Raw genomic sequence first — 18,609 nt, forward strand, 5'->3', positions numbered from 1 at the left:
AAACGCCAGCTCCCTTGGCCTGAAAGCGAGATGAGCGCCGCAACCCCCATAGTCAAGTTTGACTGGACTTAACTGTCCAGGGGTCCTTCACTTTTACCACTGGTAATTTTTTTTAAGGGGTAATTTTTAAAAATTGTTTTTAGTAAAGATTTTTGGGTTACATAAAGGGATCCCTGACCATTAAGTCCAGTCGCGGACGACTCTGGGGTTGCGGCGCTTATCTCGCTTTACTTGCCAAGGGAGCCGGCATACCTTTGGGTTTTTTGGCTTCCAGTGTATCATCATCATCATTGTAAAATAATCTATCTACTGTTTAATGCCAAGATAGGCTTTTAAGAGCTAAAATGTAGTAGTAAGGAGTGCCACAGAGCGCTCTCTCTCTCTCTCTCTCTCTCTCTCGCTCTCTCTCTCTCTCTCTCTCTCTCACACACACACACACACACACAAAACATGCAATGAAAATAGGATAGTAAAAATGACATAAATTGCATGTTTATACTGAAGAAAAGCTGCAGTTCTTATTTGATTTGGGTCACAAAACCAAAAGAAAGCATATTGATGGTTCCTGATCCCTGAAAGAGGCTATAAGGTCAGAAATTTGAAAGATGAGTAAGGAATTTGAAAGATGACTTCTATTTAGAACATGCACTTAACTTAATCAAGAAAACTTAGTCAACTTAATTAATTAACTTAATCAAGAAAAGCAAGCATTTCAGGTTAAGCAGGTACTTAGTATCTTGTTCAACTGACAGAATTCAGATCATATAACATTAGGTTATTGGGAATTTCCCATCAAATTACACTGAGTGTCTTACACACATAAAACTACTGTGGGTAGGAATTTTCCATAATAATAATAATAATAATAATAATAATAATAATAATAATAATCAGATGACCTTTTATGCTGTAAATCTCTGAGACTGGAATCCTGTTTTGTCCTCAGTGCATGATAATCTCTTTTCATTTTAATTAACTGGAGATTTTCCTTTGGTTTCATATTTTTCTAACAATACTCCTTCTTTAACCCTGTTGCAGTCTTAGTTACAGGCAGAAAATAAACATAAGCACATTAAGACCCCCTGCTCAGCGTCCGAGGGCCCCAGTCCTGCCACTCACCACCTGGCCATGCCGGGGCCTAATGGGCTCTATAAAGGGCTGCTGCTGCTGCTGCTGGGCAGAGAGGGCTCCGTTTTGTTTTGTTTAAATTGCTGTTATTTTTTACCTATGCCATTTTAAACTGTGATATTAATGCTGTATTCTTAATTTTAGATTTATGTGGAAATTGCTCCCCATTTGGTTGTGCATTTTGTAAAAATGTGGTTTATTTATTGTTTATGACTTTTGTAATTACGTAAATCTTGTTATGCAGTAAGTCGCCTTGAGCATTGTTTTTTTAACTGTGGAAAGGTCGGCATAAAAATAAAAAATGACGATGATGATGATGATGATGATAAGACGGACATCTGTCTTTGCAGCAAGGTGCAACCTCATCTGGGTTTGGGTGTGCAGGCAGCAAGAATATACAAGCTGGAGCACAGAATACTTTTGATTTTGAAGAGCTCACACACAAAACAGATGGGACCCACACCACCTGAAAACACACAACAGAACTTTTACTTCTCACTCCTAAATAAATTATTCTCAAAAACTCCAAAACCTAAGATTCCAAAGATTCCACCTAAACATTAGGAAGAACTTCCTGACAGTAAGAGCTGTTTGACAGTGGAATTTGCTGCCAAGGAGTGTGGTGGAGTCTCCTTCTTTGGAGGCCTTTAAGCAGAGGCTTGACAACCATATGTCAGGAGTGCTCTGATGGTGTTTTCTGCTTGGCAGGGGGTTGGACTCGATGGCCCTTGTGGTCTCTTCCAACTCTATGATTCTATGATTCTACCTCCTCCAAGCTTGTGGGATAAATGGGTAAGAAAAAGCTTAGCATGCCTCGCTCTGCTGTTGTATCCGCTGGCGTTGTGAAGAAATGACCAGGTCTCACGTTGCTGTGGTAATGGCTTGAGAGACTGCTTGCTTTGCAAGGACAGAGGAAACTTGTGGTAACAAATATAGAATTCGCTGAGAGCAGCCTACAGCTTGTGGGTGACTCAGAATCGCGAGGAAAAATGAAGGAGAGCAGTTAAGAGAGCTATTGTGCATGCTTAAAAGGGCTATAACTAGTAGGCCAACCACCCCTGGTGGAGATACAGCTAATTAACATCAAGATGTGATGTATGTAATGGTGGGGGTACATATCAAGGGGAGAATATGAAATAGGCGGAAGTCTGTAAACTGCAATTTCCTAACCAATAGGAGATGGAAGGAGGGAAATTCGGACGGGCTTTAGGGTATAAAGCAGCAATGGCAAACCTTTTAGAGACCAAGTGCCCAAACTGCAACCCAAAACCCACTTATTTATCGCAAAGTGCCAAGACGGCAATTTAAGCTGAATTGGTGCATAATCTGCAGTAGCTGCCACTACTCTGACTCCTATTTAGCCCTAAAGAAAGAAGTACCTGGTTACCATTTTGCATTGCATCTGGGGAATTTGTGTGAAGTCTAGGCAAGCTCTCTCAGTGTTTGCATTCAAAGAGAAGATGCATAGAGATCTTTTTGCTGTTCATTAACCTAACAATTACCCATTCTCAGCACCGTTGTCTGCCTTCATGAAGGTAAGTGTAGTTAATACGTTTGGACATCACCACCACAAGACTGGGTTTGTCTTCTCTATGAGATACTCATCTTCCCCGTTAGGCTAAAATACTTGTTTTTGCAGCAGCTAGAGCTGCTTTTAGAGAAAGTGAATTCCAACAGTGTTTCCCCAGCTCCCTTGCCCAGCTCTAACCGGCCCCTGCGCAGGGTGCCCGTTGTGGCCCTGGGCACGCCCTCACCGCTGCACTTGACGCCAGCAAGTGGGAGGCGATCATGGCATGGCCAGTGGGGCCTGGAGCCCCGGTGCCGGGTGAGGGGCAACCAGGACGGGGCGGAGGCGGCCCTGCCTGGCTACCCGGCGCTGGAACAAAGGGGCTTCTTGAAGCTCGCCAGCAATGCCATCCTCCCCTGCCAGCTCCCGCGTGGCACGCCCTGCCCACGCCTCCCATTGGCCGGAGGGTGTGTAAAGCCTCAGGAGGAAGGCGGCTGCTCAGCTGCCCAGGTTGAGCTGAGCCCTCGCCGTCTGCCGGCTCTGTGCTGGGGTGACGGTGTGCGTGGCCAGAGAGGGCTCCGAGTGCGCCCTCTGGCACGCGTGCCACTGGTATAAAGTATCTATGATGTAAACAGGACGGGACCCTCCCTCTTTGCAGCATGAGCTGGGGAGTGTCCGCCCAGCGCAGTTTCCTGAATAAACAATTTGTGGTTTTGTCTGATCTTGGTGTTGATTCCCTCTGGGGAAGATCCCTGGGGCAAATTTGTCCAACAAAGCTATGCCCAAAATCTACCCAATTCTGCCACAACTGCTCCTTCCAAACTTCCTTGCTCAAACCCCAACTCTCCACAGGCCTTAAAGGTCAGTGCAAAGGCTCATGTCTTCATGCAGTTTTTGCCATTTTCTTGCCACTTTGGGGTTTGAGAGGATGTGCATGTGTTTGGTTGCGCATGACTTGAACATGTGTAAATGGGGAGCTGCCTGTACAGTCTAGTCACTGGGTAGCCCTGAACTTGATTTTATCTGGGTGGAATCAAGTGTTTCCTGTAGCTGCTCTGTTCTTGTTGAAGAGAGAAAATAAAATCTTGTCCAGCCTCTTGACTGGTGTGCCCTCTAAGTCTGCCACACCACCGTGCATCTGGTACACGACGTTTGTGCAAACTAATGAACTATTCAGAGTTTTTTCACTAAAATCCTCACCTATAAAAGGTAAAGGTACCCCTGCCCGTACGGGCCAGTCTTGCCAGACTCTGGGGTTGTGCGCCCATCTCACTCAAGAGGCCAGGGGCCAGCGCTGTCCGAAGACACTTCCGGGTCACGTGGCCAGCGTGACATCGCTGCTCTGGTGAGCCAGAGCTGCACACTGAAACGCCGTTTACCTTCCTGCTAGTAAGCGGTCCCTATTTATCTACTTGCACCCGGAGGTGCTTTCGAACTGCTAGGTTGGCAGGCGCTGGGACCGAGCAACGGGAGCGCACCCCGCCGCGGGGATTCGAACCGCCGACCTTTCGATCGGCAAGTCCTAGGCACTGAGGCTTTTACCCACAGCGCCACCCGCGTAAAATCCTCACCTATAGACACTGGCTAATGGGTTAGGGAAGAGTTGGGCATCCTGTCCTAGACCCTCAGAAAACGACTCTTCTGAGAAAATACAGACTCACTTGGAACTTTCCTCTGAGTCTCAAACTCTTATCTGATGGTTGCCGCTGTCATTTTTCCTTCATTGCCTTCCTGCGGCTTCTCCTTCCCTGTCTTGTGGCAGAAGCAGCCAAGCAGGCACAGTCATTGGGGCTGCCTAGCCTAGTTCTCCAGGCCTGAGTGCTAACTGGGGAGTCACTCTGGCAGGGGACTTGGCCGCCATTTCCTCTCTGTTCTCTGTAAGATTTCAGAGTCCGGCTGCCTCAGGTGTGAGCAGAGTCAGTATGGAATCTCAGTCAAACTATTTGGAAGCATGTTGTTTATGAAGAAGTTTATTTTACCTCAGTAAAGCTCTTATTCTCTAAAACTCTGCATTCACCCCCATCTTTCTTCCGCCCGGGGGTCCCAGTTATCTAGCTAAATATGAATATGCTAACGCTGACCCCTGAGAACAATGGTTTTCCTAGCCTGCTCTGTTTCTTCAAAAAAACTTGTAAGCATCTGGGCAGCTTTCATTGAAAATAATAAGTTGGAAGGGTGAGTAATAGCAAAACTATCAAACACTCCCGTCGTTGAATATCCCTTCCCATTTCCAACTCTTCTGTCCCAGTTTTATCACCATAAAAACCCACAAATACTCTCCAAAACTTGCCCCTATCAAAACACAAATAGTGAAACTATGCAAACTGAAGCAAATAATGTAAAGTGATGGAAAAGCACAACAATTTTGTTTTCCATTTATAGAAGTCACTTTGACACAGAGTTTGGCTGCCATGGTTGCAGAATCTGATTCATTAGGACAAAAGTACAGAAACTGCTACAGAACAGAATGCTGAAAACTCTGACCACCACCATTATTCTTATTCTTATTCTTATTCTTATTCTTATTCTTATTCTTATTCTTATTCTTATTCTTATTCTTATTCTTATTCTTATTCTTATTCTTATTCTTATTATTCCCTGCCCATCTAGCTGGGGTTCCCCAGCCACTGCCCAGCTTACAGTAAATATAAAATGTTCTGTAGTTCTTTATCTCCTTGACATCTGATGGTAGGGCGTTCCACAGGGAGGTGCCACTGCTGAGAAGGCCCTGTGCCTCTAGGCCTCTGGTTTGCTCATAATGTAAAGATAGAAAATAATGTCCATCTGCTGTGGTTGAATGAGGCACAATGTGCTTACCTGGAGCATCAGTTTGTCTCATTTTGTCTTTCTCTTCTTCAAGAAGACTTCTCTTTCCAATATGCAGGAAACTGTGGTTTGTGGGGAACCATTTTCACTCTGTTTGAATAAGGACTATCCACTGACCACAAAAGCTTACACTTGCCAGTTGTGGGATAGAACTTTGAGTTCTTTTTAAGGCTGTGATTGGAAAAATGCAGCTTATCCTGGGGAAACTGAAATATCAGACTGGCAGGTTTGCTGTCTAATTAACTGGTAAAACTGATATCAATCACAGATGGCACTGTGGTCAGGGACTGCAAGCAGCCTTCTCTCTTTGGCCCTTGATTCTGTACAGAGCCTTTTGTTCATGTGTTGCCACAAGAGCCCAAAATTGTTCCACAGTTGTTTAGGGACAATAAGTCGGAAAAGCTGACAGAATTATTTAAAGTTACAGATAGGTAACCGTGTTGGTCTGCCATAGTCAAAACAAAACAAAATTCCTTCCAGTAGCACCTTAAAGACCAACTAAGTTAGTTCTTGGTATGAGCTTTCGTGTGCATGCACACTTCTTCAGATACCTGAAAATATCTGAAGAAGTGTGCATGCACACAAAAGCTCATACCAAGAACTGACTTAGTTGGTCTTTAAGGTGCTACTGGAAGGAGAATTATTTAAACTTCATTATATACATGTAAGGGGCAGAACAATGGACAATATAGCATTGTTCTTACACAGAAACACATATATGCACCCAAACAGTGAGAGTATTCCATATGAATTCCATTCTTTTTAAATAGCAGTAAAGGTTTTGCAGGTTCACTTATTCATGACATGACATTGGAAATGTAGATGGGTTCTGGCATGACCCAAGACCAAGATTCAGCTCAAAAGGGTTTATTGTAACATCAGGAACAAGAAGAACAAGAATGGCAAGCGGGCCAGGAAGAAGATTTATCCATATAGAGGCAACCTTGGAAATTTGAATTGGAAGTTCAAGGAACTACAGGCTGCCTTTCCCAGACATGATGGGCTCGTTGTTGTTATGGGGGAAACACCTTGAGCCAGATGGTCATCCTGGAAACTCCTATTTTAAATTGGACAATAGGTTATAAGCGGCGAGAGCAGATTCGTGGACTGACAATTAAAGAGGATTTGAACAGGAAGAATCTTGGGCAAAGTGGACTGTGCATTTAAGAAATAAAGAGAAAACATCTAAAGAAAGTGAACTATTAGTTTTTTATACACACAGAAGGAAGGAAATGAAATTTATTTTAGAAATAATAATTATTGATCAATTGTGTATTGACAATTTGATGAGCACCTCATGTAGATAATGGAAATGTTAAAATATTGTATGTGCAGGAATGGGCAAATAGATAGAAGGGTAAGTAAAAAAAAAAGTAATATAAGGTTAATTCTAGGGAATGGAATGTGAATTAGAAATAACAGGGAAAGTAATGTAGCAAGAGGAAATTGTGAACATATTGAGGATGGGGGGCAAGAATTCAATTTTTGGAAATTTTTTGTTTTAATTTGTGTCTGATTTGTTAAAATTTGGAAAATCAATAAAAACGATCTGGCAAAAGACAGAACATAAGATTTGTCTTGCTGGAGTACACTGAAATCATTTTTCTCCCAGGCACCTGGGAGAAGCAGTTAAACATGGGGTTGCAACAACAGTCCTCCATTGTACTTGGCAACCCTAAATTATGCCACTTCTGTTACCATTTATTCAATTTATTTTTATTATGTACTCTTGTATGTTCTTCCTTTATTAGAGAGGTATTTAATGTTTCCAGTCAAGCTTCTAAGTGCAAGTAGGCTCACAAAATAATTGAGGTTGCAACCCTACACACAGGCTAGTCTGACTGGATTCAGTGGTTACTTCTGACAGAACTGATCAGTCCAATGATTCAGGCTTGCAGCCTTAATAGTAGTAACATAGTAGTGTCTTGAGGAACAGTTGTTATTGCCTTAAAAACAAATGTCCTCACAGGAATTCCAGGTCACCTGCTGTCAGAGACAAGACAAATAATTTGAGCCTCCCCAAGCATAATTAAGACAAAAACTAAGAAAGATTTGGCTGCTACAGCGAGTAAAATGTGAGGCATGAAGCCAAATGGCTCAAGAGAATAAAATGATTCCTGTTCAGTCAAATAATCACTTCAGACATATTTTGGTTCAAGGTGTGGGTACAGCAATATAACCAAGCCACCTTAAAATTGTGGGATTGATATTGTTGCACCCAAACCTAGTGAGTAGTAAGTGGCTCAGATTTTTATAATGAGGACAGAATGATAACTCCTCTTCAACCCTGTGTCTTTATAGTCCAGTATCAACTTCTATTTAAGTTGGGTTAGCGGGAAGAAATTGCAGTGGAGAAGCTTTTGGGAAAATCTGCTGTTTAGTTCTAAATCGGAGAAACAGCAATCTGCAGAAAACCCAATTGCTGTTTTTGCTGATCCAGTGCTGCAGAGTGTTTTTTCCCTGGGGGAAAGCAGTGGGACAAGCCCTCAGTTGATGCTTCAGATGGTCATCCATACTATATTTCTTCAGCCAAGTCCTTGAGCTGTAAATTGCAGGGGTGAGTGAAAGTTAGTAATCTCCTGCTTTTGTAAGGCATGTTTCTTACATTTTTATTTGCCTATTTTATAATGCTGTGATATACTCTGAAGGCTTTGACTGGCAAAAAGCAGAATAAACATTCACCAAACCCGTCAACAAGTCCTCCCCATCTTCTCTGTCTCACACACATGCATAGTAAATCCAGAAATAAATGTCTCATTATAAAGTGGTTTAAATTGGATTTATTGGAGGAAACCATTCTTAATATCCCTTAAATTATCATTATGATAGAAATCTTGATATGTATACATGATTGTCAAGGCAGAGAATAATTTGCAACAGTAGCCCCATTAACAATTTGCAGCATCGCAAACTCCTTACGCAGGTTTAACATTTTGCAATGTCTTCTTACATGCATTGAGTAAATACACAATTCTCTTTCTCTTGGAACAAGGACGGTGTTATGAAATTGAACCAATCACAAGACTTATTATATTAGGCACACTGACATTCCTGGATTAAATTGTTATGCTTTATTAAAATTTTATAAAACATGCTTGCATCTTCGTTTTTTTCTTTAAAAAATTAATATTAATAAGAGATGTTTTGCCATAAGTGCTGCTTGAGGAATATTTCCAGGTTTTTTCCTCTGATTAAACTGAGCTTTTAAAAAGCTAAAACGAATGACTACTTTGCATGAAATGCTGATTCCCAATTAGAAACACTATTCCTAATCCAGTCATGTGTTACAGTGAGTAGCTATGCTGATGTGCATTCTTATGCACATTAGGAGAAGCACCCAAGCAGCTGGGCAGGGCTTGGAGGTGCATTGCAACAGCGATGCACATCTTCATATCACCCATGTGCACAAGGCAACTTCCACATGTGGACATCTCTTGCCAGATCAGGACAAAAATGCTGTCATCCGACAAAGTCCAACATGTTTAAGGCTGTAACCCTGTACACACACATGGGGGAGTAAGTTCCATGAATTTAATTTTGTTAAGTTTGGTTCACATGCATGGGATTCTGCTGCAAGTTCACTTAAAGCACTGGACATGCTACTTCATGCAGTGTCAGACTGCGGCCCCAGACCTGGATATTCAGCATGATCTATCCAAAGCAAAGCACTTTAAAATCTCATTAATCTCAATGGAGGATTTAAATACATTCTTAAATGCTTTCAGCTGAAATTAGTGGGGCTTGAAAATGCTCTGTTTGGCTGGATTGTACAAACTTGAGAAGGCTCTCTTAATGAAGGCTGCAATCCTAACCATGTCTACTCAGAGGTAAGCCCTGTTGAACTCAGTGAGGCTTACTCCCAGGTACCGAGTTAGGATTACATGTTGTAAGAACAGTAGGAGAGGGCACAGAAAGAAGAAATGTTGTAAACTAATATTGTTCCTGTCTTTAAAGTACTGAATGAATTATCTCTTACTCCACTGAGTTTACTAACATGTCTAATGATTAAAGTACATCCCTAGATGTAACCTAATGACCAGTTGAAATCAGCAATCATGTTATTTGCCAGCAACACTGGTGTCAAACTGCACAATATCATGGTTTGTGAGGCTATGTTGATATGTGATGATAACACTGCTGGGAGCTTTCCAAAATACTTCCACCTAGTCCTAAAGGAGTTCTTAAGGTCAATGCACATGACCAATTGTGTATAGAGGTTATTCAGCCCACCTCACCCCCCCCCCCAATATCAGATTGCAATGCAATATGCATGTTTTGACTTCAGTTACTTCAATCCTTTTTCACACGCACACATCACAAGCCCCCCTATGAGAACCCCCCAAACTGAAGAACAGCCAGGGGGCCCATGCTTTAAAGTTATTCAGAGGCCAGATTGGCCTTCTGAATTGCCACTTCAAAGCGCTGAAATGTTCTTATATTGGCTGCATCTCAAGTTCCACAGGCAAAAATTTGCATCTTTCAGTGTTAGCCCTTAATTTTGGGGGAATTGGCTGCCGCTGCTGACTTCTGATTTTGCACATGGACTGTCTTTATTTGAAATCCGTTCTTACTTTTACGTTATTTTAATCAGTTTTACTGTGCACTACTTTGAAAGCTTCAGCTAAAAAAGCTCACAAAGAAATAATAAATTTGAGCAGGTTGCCACTTAGCCCATATTTTAAAAGGTGGTGGTGAAGAGTTTGCAGTTCATGCTTGTGAGAAACAGTTCCACCAGTTTCTCTGTGATGTAGGTATGCTGTGAATATTCCTGATTTCTGCAGATAAACAAGATTAGCAGATTATTCTTATCACACTGGCAGCCTGTCACCCTGCATAAACCCCAGAAGTCTGCATATATATGGACTGGGAACAATGTATATTTAAGCCAGTTGTGTACATTCACAATGATGTGCAATTTGGGAATGATAAAAAAATTGTATCAACACAAAATCACGTACCTGCTTAGCTAGTAAGCATTTTTGAATATAACACATTGGTATTGGGAAAGGGATAACTGCAAAAAGAAATAAGGTTTTGTATATCCATAGTACTGTATATCCATATCCAGTGCAGGATGGAAAATCAAATCAGCCAGTCACATACGGAGTGGTCCAGAGAATCAACCTTTGGGGCCTGTCTATATTGCGAATATAAACCAGTTTAAAATCTGTGGAACCATCATGACCAGACATCCCACTTCCAGTTATTTCACTTTCCAATATTAATTATGGGTGCTACATGCCAATGAAAGAAATAAGATCCACAGATTCTCACAAGACTACAATTCCCAGAGTTCTCTGTGGGATGCCATGCTAGTTAACCTAGCTTTGAGATTTTGTTACAGTTTGTAATACAGCTTTGCCCCAAATCAGAACAAGCAATTCAGCCCTTAGTTTTCCACTGAGATTTTAAAACATGTATAGTAGATTATGGCTGTTTATGGTGGATCTGTCAAATGGATGCACAGCCCCGACTCCCGTCAGTTTTAATTCTCCAAAGAAATCTGAAGCACATTTTTAAGCAGAACCATCCTTTTGCTTTAAATCCTTAAATGAGCAGCTTAGTGCACTGGCTACTATTAAAACTATGGGGTGGGCCCACTTTTCACATGACCTGGAACGCTGTGATTTCTGCCAACTCTAAAGGTTGTCTTACTTTAGCTCCAGGTATCAGACATTTCCCCCACCCTCCTGTCTTGGGTTGAGTCTGTGTTTATGTGCCAAGCTGATAAGGCCCGTCACATTAGGACACATGTTGCCAGTGTGACAGAAAACCATAATATCTATTAATATTTCCCAGAGTGACGTGTGATTGGAGCCTTAGTGGTGGTTGAAACTGCACTTTTCAAGAGCGTAAGCCAGACCTGAGCAGTAATACAGCTCTTTTGATGTATTTTCAATTACACTCCACCTTTTAGATCCAAAGATGGACACCAAAGAGTTAAAATGAATTATACATTTTCAACAGTCACAGACCGGATTACCACAAAGTTGTTGCTCATTTTACTTGCCTCAAAAAAGAAGAGAGTAATGAGAGAGAAATGACACAAGTGGAACTCCAGTGGGCAAAATATGAGACAAAGAGTTAATCTTGCAGCTGAGAAAATGTTGGAGAGCCTTTTGTGGACAAACATGAGCCAGATATCATAGAGTGCAACAGAAATCACTTAATTGAAAACACATTCTGATCTTTGATGCTTTGCAAAACAGCCCAGTCCTTTGTTCACTATTCCATGCATGCAAATTCTTGCAGCAGCCTGGTCCCAGAGTTATAAGACATTCTGCTAAGTAAGTGCAAGCCTTGGAGGCCAAGTGCTCCCTGGAGAAAGGATTCAAAGTGTGCATGGCTTCACTCTATGTACATCTCAGTCTTGAATAGTAGCTTTCAAACTTCCTACCCTGGGGATAATCCTTCCCTATCTGCTGAAGAATCCCGTCTGTTGGCTTTGGCATCTCTGCTTCTTGCACCAACCAAGGAAGAGACGCAGTTTGTGTGAGGCCTGGCCTGCTGAACCTAAGGATCCAGCTGCACAAACTGATGGAGAACGATAAAATAATCTCTTTTTTGAGCACTGCAAGTGAAGAGTGGTAATAGCAGACAAAACGTGTTTTGGCCGACTTATTTGCTTTTCCTGATCCTTAATCAAGGACCCAAGCGCAAATAAGAGACTACCACTTTGAGGATCATGTGGCAGAGTATCTTTCTACTTGCAAAGTCAGAGTGATGGAAATTTTGTGACATTCTGTGGCTGCCATTTGCAGATGAGATTTCCTGCTACTTTTTGTTTTAATAATATATTTGATGGACTCTGTTTCTGACATCTCAACTCTGCAGGCACAATGGACCAATGCATAGATAGAGGTCTTTCTATAGAGCTGATCTTGTTTTAGAAACCACAGTGTTCAAAACAGGAGGGGGAAAATTACCTTATTTGCCATTGTCATGCTTCGTTCACAGATTAGCTTCTGCATTTAGCTGGAGTAAGTTATGGTTAATGAGCTATGGAGCCAGATTGTTTTTACAAAATAGCATTTTAGACATAGAAGCCTAGGACTTTGGAATGTGTATTAACACAGAGGCAAACCTTTGGAAGGGAAGCATAAAAACAGCATTCAGTTGAAAACATGCAAAGCAGTTTCATGCAGTTTCATTTTGGTGTCACTGTCTATCCAGCAGTGATCTCCTACCAACATTTGGAGATGTTTTCTATTAGGGAAAAATTAAAATAAAACCCCAAACAAATCATGTGTGTGGCTGTGACTAAATCTAGCATTTTCTGAGAGCTGGAGACAGATACATTCATCACGGCCCACAAGACAAATGTACATCCCTCCCACCCCACTGTTATTGTGGGCTCTGGCCAAACTGGCTTTCAACATGTTTTGCCAGGGGGGAAAGATTTGTTTCTCCTCCCAGCAGAAAAAGGATAAATGATAAATGCACATTCACCACATATAAATGTACGGCTGTTGTGGGCACATGTTGGCTAGTGTACATGACATAAATAGAGCTGGTAAACATACGCTTTCACACTGCCCATTTCCAGAAAACTTTTAAAACTAGATTATTTTTTAAAAACCTGGGAGGTGAAGGATGAAATCACTCTGTTGCATAGGTATGCATCCTAAGACAAAACAAAGAAAGGGAATACATTTCAGCTGCTTGAATCTTGATACTTAGAATTGGTGCCATAAAGATTTAACTTTAATTGAATTAGCTTTGACCTACAGAAAACAGAAACATCAATGAGGTTTCTCTCTAGATAAAATAAACAAGCAAGCCACTTAGTTGCCACAAGATTTCAAAGTGTAAGAGAAACTTGTTCTATAACTCGGACAAAAAGGGTTGTATGCATTACTCAGATTATAAGGAAATAGGGACAGCCTTTACTTTTCTGAATGCAAAGAAGCAGGGGAGAGAAAAGGTCTACAAAATGATGCAGCCAAAGTTAAGTACATGTCAGTCCCACTGATGTCAATAGGAGAGACTTAAGTACCTGCACAATTTCCCCATTGACATACATGGGGTTTAACTCTGGCTGGATTGCATCCTGATACTGGTTCACTTGCTTATGCCATCTAGAAAGTTTTACTGAAGTACCTTTTGAATCAGGCCACCACCATGGCAAACATCCTTCTCTTTCCCTCGTATCATTAGCATCAATATCATGTGCACTGATCAAGAGCGTGCTGGGTATTCTGGGGAGAAGGGATGTCAATGTTTCTTTATTTCCATTCATACTCTGCCCTGAAGAATACCCTTGAACCATCTCCTGGACAGACTCATTTTGTATATGCAGGGAAGGTTTTTATGCAAAAAAACATTTTTATGTTCAAACATCCAGTCCCTACCAGCAGTCTAGAATACTCTAAGCTCAGCAGCAGATACACCGCACAGGCTTTGGCACTCCTGCTTTGCTCTAAATCCGTAATACATGGCTTTGGGTTTTAGGTGGTAAAGACGGAGGCAGTAGATAGTGGAGGTGGTACTTCTGTCTGTATTTAGCTGAAATGCCTATAGAGCGTTTGTTGAGTTTAATTCTTACACTGGGACTGTGTATGGTCAATGCAGCATATGGGGAAGCAATTTTCTCTCTCCCTTAATCCCAACCCTACACTTTGAGCAAAAGGGACTTGATCAAGAACCAGATTCCCAAGATGCTATAGGCCAGCTGGTGTTATCTGTGGTTGGATTTACTAAGTGATACGGTATATCTTGAGCATTAAGTAGCCACAATGGAAAAGTCAGATGTTCTTTTGTGAATTTTAGAAAACTCCTGTAAGGTCAACAGACCATGTTTCTGTGTACAGTAGAATACAATATGGTGGTTGCTGATTTTTTCTGTAGGGAAAACTGGTTCAGGAATGGCTCCATGTCTCACTCCAAATTATGAACACAACCAGCACTGAAATCTGTCATGGGTAATAACTTTATAGGGCTCAAGTGATATGGTGTCTGTGCTGACTCTATTAGACTTCCTTGTTTAGGGAGTCTGATCTAAAATGACATCTTCAAAGTTTCAGGTAGGGGGGAATATGTCAAAGTCTTTTGCAACATATTTATTTGCTGTTGAATACATTCAGAGGTCTTCTAAGAACTTCCTCTGTTCTGATGCAGAGCATCACTAAGTACCAGCATGTTTCCATCTTCACGCTCTGTCTGTGAGCACCAATGGCAGCTGGCTGGCTGATATTAGAATTTGAATGCTTAACAAGCTGAATGCTTGCTGTGAGCAGCATGACAATTCTTAGGTAACTACGTCTTGCTGTTCTGTACAAGGAAGACCAGACTGGTATCTGGCATAGGAAACTCTCTTAAACCATTGGTCCCTCTGGCCTAGTAATGGCTCTGCACTGACTGGCAGCAGCTGCCCAAAGGCCTTGGTGCAGTGGTCCTGCTCTCTGGAAGATCCTTTAACCAGATGCCAAGCACAGGACCTGAAGCATGATGGTTTCAAAGCATCTCTTCTGCCACTAAACTGCAATTGACATAAACATGGCAGGAGGGTCACCAGAGAAGCATGGAATGAATTTATAAGGTATTTTCCAATGAAGCCTAATGCACTCAGAATTGGGCAGGTGTTTAAAAATCTGTATATCTTATACACACAGGGAAGTAGTAAGGATATCCCATAGCAGAGAAGAAAGAGTGGCCCTATTTGTTTGTAGCAGATCAGATGCCTGCATTTGTAAAATGTACTTTGGACAATAGCTTCACTGGGGATTTTAAATCAGGGAACCAAGTTTTCTTGTTATGACCAGCTGGGGTGAACGCCTGACTACCAAGGGATCTTGCTCATTCAGCTCAGCCCTTTCCTTCCTTGTAATCACAAATTACAGACCTTGGTGCAGTATGCATGAACAATAACCACATACACATAGGCAGCCCTCCATTTCACAGTGTGCTTTTGTCACATGACGGATAACCACAGATGTTTAAAATGGAGAACTTTCAAAGGCCGTTCCCGATATTTTGGTGCACTTATATTTTAAAAGTTGCACTGGACATTCCAGACACGTGGAAAGAGAGGAAGCATAAATTTGTTGGGCTTCTGCTCCCCACATAAGGAAGGAGTTACACATTCTTAGAGCAAAGGCAGAGCACATGCACATTTCTGAAAAGAAGAGGCACATCACATTGCCTTCAGATGAAACTTGAAACTGTGGGGAAAGGAAGCTACTCAAACTTTTGCTACTTCTCTGAATTAGCTAAAGAAGCTCTCAGTGTGCAAAACACTGCAAAACACAACACATTATTTCAAGTAGTACAGCAAATTCAATGAGAATTGCTGATGCCCAGTGCTATTGACTAGCCACAGTACCACTTCCCTTCAGAAGCATTTCAGAATGCTTTGGCAAGCCTCATTTGTGGCAAGCTACAGTAGTCAAGGCTAATTCGCACAACTGTTCTGCCACAGCATGAGAATTCAAATGCAGTAACTGGTTTTGTGTATGCTCCAGCATACATCAGGAATTGTAACTCACCATTTCCTAGGTAAGATTTTACAGGAGACACTGAGCCAAAATATCTACCAGACATGTTACAGAAGTGCCTGGGCATTCACAAGACCGTTCACTACACCAGGAGAGACAACCTGTGCTAGCATCATCATCCTGTCAGTCACACGAGAGTTCAAAACTCTCAGCACAGCTAGAAACAAAAGGTAGGCGAGACGGCTCCAACTCACCCAGGCATCCCAAATGGGCTTTGTTCACCACACTAAGAGCTACTTTACATATATATGCATACATGGGTATAGGAAAACAAATATGTACATTTGTGTATACTGTCATGTGGGTATTATGCACATGGCTGTTTGTACTTCCTCGCTGATCCTGTCCCTCTCAAAAACAAAACAACCCAATCAGGGGTGGCATAGGCAGATATACCAAGAGAGAGAGAGCAATACTGTAAAGTAGGACTGCTTGGGTGGAACTTTTATGAGACTGTCAGAATCCAGTAGGAAGTGGCAGGCTAGTGGCATTTTGCTCCAATCCAACGTACTATTTTGTTTTTTCTCATATTCAAATGTCAGCCTTGGCTGCAAGTTCATAAGCACCAACTCAGAATTAGACCATTGCTGAGTCAGCATCCATGTGATGGGAAGGGAACCAACCTTTTCTCAAAATGAGGTGGAAGAAAGCAGTTAGTTTTCACATCACTGAAAGATCCAGACTAGTTTGTAGTCCAATGTTAGGAACTAAGATAAAGAATAATATGCATTTGAAACCCTTTTGATCTGAAAGGTTAATGCAAAATTGTGTATGCTTTCTACCCCTGAACAAAACCAACACAGATAGAAATATGGAGAAGAATAAAAGAAGAAAATGATAATGCTCAGAAATCACCTCTATTTAAATAATCCAGTTGAGACCTTTAGTTAATGAAAAAGCATATACTGTTACCTACACTGAAAATAGAGTAAATCATTGAGGAACTAGCATGAGTGTCCATTAGAACATTCCTAGATTCATTAACTCAGCACCAGATACTGTTAGATCTGACCCTTCCCACCCTCCCAGAGTCATTGCAGTTGGTGATAAATGCAACATTTCAGAATTGCAGTATAAAATATGGCCATTTAAAAAAATCCTTCTTTCCAGTCCTTCACTGAGCTTGCAATGCAGGATGAAATCACCCGGGAGAAGGCTTGCCTGCATCTCCACGCCTGCCTGGGCACTCCCCCCACCTCTGACCTCTTCCAGAGGGCGGGGACAGCAGCAGTCTGGATCACTTGGTCCCTGTATGCACTGTTGTCACTGTGGTCTGCCTCGGTCTCCGCTCCCCTACGGCAGAAACCGCGGATGAAGCTGATGACGCAAAACTACAGGGGGTGGAAGGGGACATACCTGAAAGAGAGCAACAAAAGTCAGAAGCCACCAACGGAAAAAACAATGAGCTAGTGTGGTGTAGTTGTCTGAGTGTTGGGTAGGGACAAGGAAACCCAGATTTACACTCCCAATCAGGGAGAAACTAAATTTTATGATGAACACAGGGCTACTGCCAAAAATGCCTGAGTTACAGTTTTGCCATCCCTGCTCTGTAATGTCTAGCATAACTTACCTCACATTCTGAAGCCATTAATTACCCTGTGAATTTCCCTGTCTCCCACGATCCAGTGATGTGGACTGGGGATGGGAAAATGCACAGTGCAATAATTTCAAGGGACTGGGAAAGTTGTACTAGATGTTACAGATGGGGAGTGGGAGATTTTGACACACGGCTGCCATTTCCAGGGATAGCTCCCAAATACATAATATAGTTTAGTTCTGTTCTCAGCCATGAAGCTCAGTGGGCCAGTGACTTTCTCAGCCTAATCTACCAGGCAAACCCAACGATGAAGTTAAAATGGGAATACTCTGCATCTGCTACCTTGAGAGTTCCTTGGAGGGGGTGGTGGAATGAAATTGTGATTATGAGTTATGATGATGCCAACATTCCTGTTATCCTGCAGGGAACTGCTCTTTCCAGAGACAGAAAAAAGTTTGTAGAGAAGTTTCTAGCCCGTCATTCCTCAGGGGCACTGTCTCTACAGTGAATGCAAAAAGCAATTGGAATGAGAGGCCACATGCCTTTCTCACCTTTGCAGCAGCTGTGGGTTCAGTGGGACATGGTCTATCCACCTGGCCACAAGCAGCTTCCCCCTTGAGATTGGGGGAAATTGTGCGTTCCTCATAGAACAAACAGATGACAGAAGCACAGTTCTTTCAGGAAGAGGCTTTGGGTTCATCTTTTATAATAAAGATACCCACAATGAATTTTTGTTGTCATTTTAGAAGAAGAAACCAGCCCTGGGTTCATGAAGCAAATGTTTTTCATGCCTCTTAATGGAAAGTCACTGCCTTTTGCATTGTGGGATGCAGATCTATAGCACACAGGCCACTGAAGTCTTTAATTTGTTTAAATAGCTAAGTCTGTAGCTTAAATTAAGGTTTGCAATAACAGTTTCTACCAGTGATTAGTCTGAGGCTCTGACACATGCATGCAGATACCTGATCCCTGCAGTCCACGCAGCCCCTTCAATGTACTTTGATAATTTACCTTACAATGTCATTTAGCTGTAGGGAAGTTTGTTCTCTCACTAATCTTTTCATTGAGGAATCCTGATAAACTTTCCTGGAGCCCTGTTTGAAGACTTCTGAGTAACA

At 42.0% G+C, this 18,609-nt stretch overlaps 1 protein-coding gene across 1 annotated transcript in view; it reads right to left on the reverse strand.

Moving 5' to 3' along the window:
- Positions 1–8,218: 8,218 nt before the first annotated feature.
- The window catches only part of CAMK1D (calcium/calmodulin dependent protein kinase ID), a 243,534-nt gene continuing 233,143 nt past the window's right edge, over positions 8,219–18,609 (reverse strand). Inside the window, exon 11 of the mRNA XM_083701646.1 lies at positions 8,219–17,310. Coding sequence (XP_083557772.1) covers positions 17,192–17,310 — 119 coding nt within the window. The 3' untranslated portion in view covers positions 8,219–17,191. The remainder of the gene's footprint in view (positions 17,311–18,609) is intronic.

This window comes from Podarcis gaigeae (assembly GCF_964106915.1).
Source record: "Podarcis gaigeae genome assembly, chromosome: 10".
NCBI lineage: Eukaryota > Metazoa > Chordata > Lepidosauria > Squamata > Lacertidae > Podarcis > Podarcis gaigeae.